This window comes from Tupaia chinensis, unplaced genomic scaffold (assembly GCF_000334495.1).
Source record: "Tupaia chinensis unplaced genomic scaffold, TupChi_1.0 Scaffold146187_1, whole genome shotgun sequence".
Taxonomy (NCBI): Eukaryota; Metazoa; Chordata; class Mammalia; order Scandentia; family Tupaiidae; genus Tupaia; species Tupaia belangeri.
The window spans coordinates 1,980,352-1,986,685 of record NW_006206042.1 but is presented as its reverse complement, the minus strand read 5'-3'; the positions used below and the strand labels follow the sequence as shown (position 1 = coordinate 1,986,685).

General features: G+C 40.2%; 1 protein-coding gene and 1 non-coding gene across 2 annotated transcripts in view; one reads left to right on the top strand and one right to left on the bottom strand.

Annotated features, from left to right (window-relative positions):
• Positions 1 to 3,440, top strand: part of LOC102492171 (olfactory receptor 10J1) — a 34,508-nt gene extending 31,068 nt beyond the window's left edge. The window contains exons 3-4 of the mRNA XM_014584297.2: positions 2,434 to 2,987; positions 3,048 to 3,440. Coding sequence (XP_014439783.2) covers positions 2,434 to 2,987; positions 3,048 to 3,440 — 947 coding nt within the window. The remainder of the gene's footprint in view (positions 1 to 2,433; positions 2,988 to 3,047) is intronic.
• TRNAG-UCC (transfer RNA glycine (anticodon UCC)) lies at positions 1,845 to 1,916 on the bottom strand. Its single transcript has one exon. It is a non-coding gene; the product is annotated as a tRNA-Gly (tRNA).
• Positions 3,441 to 6,334: the final 2,894 nt, after the last annotated feature.

Genomic DNA, 6,334 nt, shown 5'->3' with positions numbered 1-6,334 from the left:
TTGTTTTTTGGTTTTTTTTTTTTTTTTTTACAATTAACCTAAAGCATAGTTGCATTTGGGTTAGTAATAAAGTAAAGGACATCAGAAAAGTTGCACTACCAGTATATTTTCCAATTACATGTTAATAATGTTATGCTTCCTTCCAGTGTTTTAATGTTATAATTTCAATGTTAAAATTTATCATAATTATTTAGTTGTTTGTTGTGCTCCCTGGCATAGACATCTGGGAAAAAGAAACAAGTTAGAAGCATTTATGCCTGCTTTCCTCTGAAGAAAATCTCACTGTGGTGCTCCATCTATCCGCTTCCTGGTGGGTAATAATTTATAATGATCCTACCACAAGCGCCCTCCACTGCACTGGTCACCCTGGAGTCATAACGAAAGGGAACTCATTTCCCATTCTAGTTGTGGTGGGAGAAACAGTCTTGGTTTAGTCCTTTGGCACCTGGATATTTCTGGGCAATTCCCTAAATACAGCTGATCCTCAGTTTCTGCATTGAAAGAAATGGTAATCTTGGTTCATTTTGTTCCACTAGATGATAGTAAATAAAATAATGTAAGTCTATGGGCGTGTTTTATAGTCACAAATGCACTATAAGTTCCTTTGAAACAAAAAAACAAGTTAATATTTATACATACACTAATCACGTGTGTGGGAGCATATGGCCTGAGAGAGAGAAAGACAGAGAGAGATAACAGATTTCAAAGAGAGCCCGAGCTTTGATTGGTTTTTAAAAATGAGTGTTGCATAGGGGAAGAAGGGCTTAGGACAGAGTTGAGAGGAATGGAATCATTAGAGCCAAAAGACTGGAATGAAAATGCATTGAATAATCAATGACAAAAGCTCAACTCAAACCCCTACACTTAGGAATTAGCAAACAACTGCAGAGCTTGGAATTTTTATAACACCATTGAATTTGAATGTATTCAATGTTTTTTTTTTTAACTCTAATACAAGTATTATACTTAAAAGTGTAAGAATTTTTCTGTCAAAAATTCTATGATGTTATCATTGTTAAATCCATGTAAAAATGAGAAAACGGGTCTTAGAAATGTTAAATCCTCTTCTACACTGTTGGTGGGAATGTAAACTGGTTCAGCCACTGTTGAGAACAATATGGAGGTTTCCCAAAGATCTACAAATAGAGCGACCATTTGATCTAGCAATCCCACTTCTGGGTATCTACACAAAGGACAGGCGAAAAGTCAGTTGGAAAGGCTCTTGCACATCAATGTTTATTGAAGCATTATTCACAATTGCCAAGACATGGAACCAATCTAAAAGTCCACAAACAGATGAATGGATTCAATCCACTTAATTATACCAACTATCCGCACTCTATGGTAGAGATCGAAATATGGGAAGGCATAAAAGCAGTGAAGATAGTTAACGATAAGACAGTGTGGAATGGGGCAGGAGAAGAGAAGCGTATAGAGAAGGATAGCAAGAGAACAAATAGAGAGGCATGACATTAGTGGGATGCAGAAATGGTTTATTACCTGTTGATGACGTGCATAGTTTTCTCAATTGGATTGATCTGAGAAGTATTTCATGTTGGGTAAAGTCCTTTTTTTTGGAGAGGTTTTTGCTGTAGGGTACGTGTGCTCACCAGACAGACAGAGAGAGACAGAGAGATAGAAAGCGAGAAATCACCCCCCCCAGGGGGGATGGTCACACCGCAACCCCTTCTCTTCCATTCTCCTCTCAGGATCTTGGGCATGTACGCATATGCGCCCGGAGTGAGTTTTAAGCCACCAGGTCCAGGATGTGAACCGTGGTTGACTACATGGGAGTCCAGCGACATAGCCATTATGCTAACTGCTGGTCCCAGAGATCGACACACTGCCTTGACCGGGAATCAAACCCGGGTCAACTGCTTGGAAGGCAGCTATGCTCACCACTATACCACCAATGCACAAGGTTGTTGGGTAAAGTCTTTTTACAAGCAAAATGATAAATAGTGATTGACTGTTTAAAAAAATAATTGGAATAATAATAATCAGGAAAAAAATGTAATACTATTGGATGACAAAGATGGGGATTTTAATGTCTGTATTGACTGATATGCATGGTATTCTTTCTGGAAAAAGAAATGTAATACACTGTAAGGTTATATGTGATTTAATGTAATATAAACAAGATTATGATATTAATTAATTAATTAATTATTTTAAAAAAAGAAATGTTAAATCCTTGGCCAAGATAAGTTAACACATGATAGAAGTAGGAAATGAGTTTACATTTGACTCTGAAAGCCAAGTACTTTATTCTTACTAAGAAAATATTTCTTCACTCTCTTTCAAAAGAAATAAGTATGAATCTGAATATAAATGAGCAAAGATCTGATGTAGATTAATCACAAGAATTTGCCCTGCCTTCTATTTAACAGAACTCATCCATTTGGTGCCTTGTATAATTTTTTTCTTTCTTAGATATCATGTACAATTTAATGAAGAAAGAGAACCACACTTCAGTGAGTGAGTTTATGTTCCAAGGTTTCTCCAGCTTCCATGAGCACCAGCTCACCCTATTTGTTGTGTTCCTTCCACTATATATCTTAACCCTGGCAGGCAATGTCACCATTGTGACCATCATTAGCCTCGATCGCCACCTCCACACCCCAATGTACTTTTTCCTCAGCATGCTGTCAGCTTCAGAGACAGTGTACACACTTGTCATTATACCAAAGATGCTCCTTAATCTCATAGGCCTGAGTCAGCTCATCTCCTTGGTGGGTTGTGCTACTCAAATGTTCTTCTTCATCACTTTGGCCATCAACAACTGCTTCCTGCTCACAGCTATGGGGTATGATCGTTATATGGCTATTTGCAACCCCTTGAGGTACTCGGTCATCATGAATAAGAGGGTGTGCATCCAGTTGGTGTGTGGGGCCTGTAGCATTGGCCTGATTGTGGCAATGACACAAGTGTCAGCTGTATTCAGCCTGCCCTTCTGTGCCCTAAGAGTGCCCCACTTCTTCTGTGACATCTCAGCTGTATTCAGCCTGCCCTTCTGTGCCCTGAGAGTGGCCCACTTCTTCTGCGACATTCGACCCATGATGAAGCTCTCCTGCATTGATACCACTGCTAATGAGATCCTGACTCTGATCATCAGTGTCTTAGTGATCTTGGTTCCCATGAGCTTGGTTTTCATTTCCTATATTCTCATCATCTCCACCATCCTCAAGATTGCTTCTGCTGAGGGAAGGAAGAAGGCCTTCGCCACCTGTGCCTCTCATATCACAGTGGTTATTGTCCACTACGGCTGCGCCTCCATTGCTTACTTCAAGCCCAAGTCAGAAAACACCAGGGATGAGGATCAGCTGATCTCAGTGACCTACACTATCATCACCCCCCTACTGAACCCTGTGGTGTACACCCTGAGGAACAAAGAGGTCAAAGAAGCTCTGTACAGGGTTATTGGCCGAAAACTCTCCTGACAAGTTGGGTCCATTTCAAATAAAGTATTAGGAGAATCTCTAGACAGGAGAAAGTGGAACAATGACCATAGTTGCAAGAATTAAAATTCTAGACCCCACGGGCCAGCAAGTGGTGTGGGGGTTAAGGCACTGGATCCCATATGTCCACCAGCATGGTTTGAGTCCCAGACCTGGCAACTTGAGAAACACACCAGGCACATGTGCATGTGTGCCCAAAATCCCAAAAAGAGAATGGAAAAGGAATTGTGGCATGGTCATCCACCCCAGGGGAAAATTTCTCACTTTTCCTCTCTGTCTTTCTTTCTCTCCAGCAAGCACATGTGCCCTATGGCAGAAATCTAAAAAACTTAAAAAAATAAAAACTGGACCCTATTGGGCAATGGTTGGATGAAAGGAAGAGAGAACAAAAGAACTACAAATCTAGTTGCTTAAGAAAGGCAGAAGGTTCCTCAGCACAAGCAAGCCATAGAACAAGATAATATGGGATTCAAACATAAACAAAGAGTTCAGTGGTGTTGGGAAGTAGTTGAGATCTCTGTTACAGATGAGATCAGGATAACAGAAGCACAGAATGAAAGAAGGCTGCTCTAAGGCAGAGCCAAAGTTTTAAATCCGTTCTATGACACTATCTTTCGGACATCCGGTCTCCCTTGACTCTTTAGAACTACATAGGTTTAATACCTAACTGAAGTCATTCCTTTAAGGGCAATTCAAGTTCTATTGCAACTTAGACACCATACATAAAATGGATACCAGCGTTATTAAGCATTTATTAGATCCAGTATTCCTTCAAGTCAGGACTTATTTCACATAAGTTCCAGGTTGACCACATGAGAAAGTGAATATCAACATTTTCAGGGTCTCAAAAGAGAGATATTTTTGGAAATTGATTAAAACCCCTTGGTTATTTAATTACAAAAAGAGGCAGTGCCAAATTGTATCAGTATTTACATCATGAGAAAATACAAAGATTATTGGTGATGCTGTATATGTGTGTCTGAACCCAGGAAAAAGAAATTGGGATTAGCTTTGGAGATGCTTGCAGAATGAAGAGAAATAACTAGTTAATGAGAGTTTTAGCCTGTTGTGTTACCAAACAGAAATGCCTGAGACTGGGCAATTGATAAAAAATAGATGTCTATTTGGCTCACAATTCTGGTTTCTGGATAGTCCAAGAGCATGGGGCCAGCATTTGGCTGGCCTCTTGCCCTGCATCACAACATGGTTTACAGAAGCAGGGAAAAAAAAAAAAAAAAAAAAGAAGGCACTTCAAAAAGAAGATGGAAAACTGGAAGTATGAGTTTATTTTGGCCCCTACAACAGTGTTTGTAAGAAACGAAAAAAAAAAAAAAAAAAAAAAAAAAAGCAGGCACTTCCAAAGAGAGAGAGACAATCCTGTGAGTAGTCATCATCTATAACCTACTCTCGTGAGAATTAATCCATTCCCATTCCCACAGAGCAAGGATTCACTCCCTCCTAAGGGACCAGCATTACATATTCACAGACACCACCTACTAAGTCCCACCTCCTAAAGATCTCACCACCCATCACCGTAGGGATCAAGCTCCAAGTGCGTGAACCTTGAAAGGATAAACCATCATCCAAACCATAGCAGTGACGAAGAGGGAATCCAAGGCAGGGATTAATGAACTGAGAGGATTAGGAGGATTCAAATGGGTAAGAATGTAGACATTTGGTAACTCAATAACTCAAAAAAGAAAAAGACTCATCATACCGTCAATCCTGTCATTTAGGGCCTCTAGGATCTGAATTAATATGTCAGCGTTCAATAGTCATTTCTACTTCCAGCAACCCCTTCCCTAAGTCTGCACGCACCTCCGCACAACAAACAATCCAACAATACCTTGTGACCCCCCAGGTATCTCCACAGCACACGTCATATTCTCATACCTTTCTATAGCTTGTGGTCATCAATGGAAATTCAGAACTGCTCCCCTCACTGCCTAACTCAGCCAGGGAATCCTACAGGTTTTGAAACAAAACCTGAAGCATTTCTCCCTGTACAAACTCTACTGTGAGAGACCCTTAGACAAGAAATTGCTCCATCTACTCTCTCACATGACCTCCTAACTCACGTATTCTCACATGACTATAGTGAACATTTTCCGTGAGGTCCTTATGGTTCAAAGCATGAAGCAGGCAGTGTGTCATGCTGTAGCTAGGTGGAGTTTAGCCTGGTAGACAGGTCCACACACTGTTCAATGGCCCACTTGTGCAAGCGATGTGTTTTTCAGGACATGTTACTTTTCCATTTTATAAGTACGGACTCTGTCCAAATACCAAATATTTCTAAAATAGCCCATTATGGTTCAGTCTTACATTGAATCAGTGACGGGGACCAGCCGATGGTATAGTGATTATGTTGCTGGATTTCCACATGACTGCCCATGGTTTGAGTCATGGACCCAGTGGCTTAAAAGTCACACTGTGCATGTGTGCATGCATGCCTGAGATCCCAGAAGCAGAATGGAGAAGAAGGGATTGCAGCATGGCCATCTCCCTGGGCATATGATTTCGCACTTTCCCTCTCACTGTCTCTGCGTGCCTCTCTCTGTTTTCAGGGAGCATATACATCCTCTGATTGAAAACCTCTTAAAAATTAAAAAAGAATCAATGACTTTTTTTTATATTTATGATGAAATGCAGGAGAACCCAAAATGAACCTGTATTTGCTAACAGTAACTTTAAGTTTTACTCAGTAAATAAAATATTTTATCGTTATTTTAAATGACAGCGTCAAAAATGTTGACCCGTCCCTTCAACTTCTCAATAACAGAATCTGTATCTGCAAGCTTAGTTACTTAGTATGTGAGGTAGCCTGTTAAAGACCTGCAAGATTAAGGGGAAAGATATTAGACATTGAAAGTAAAAAG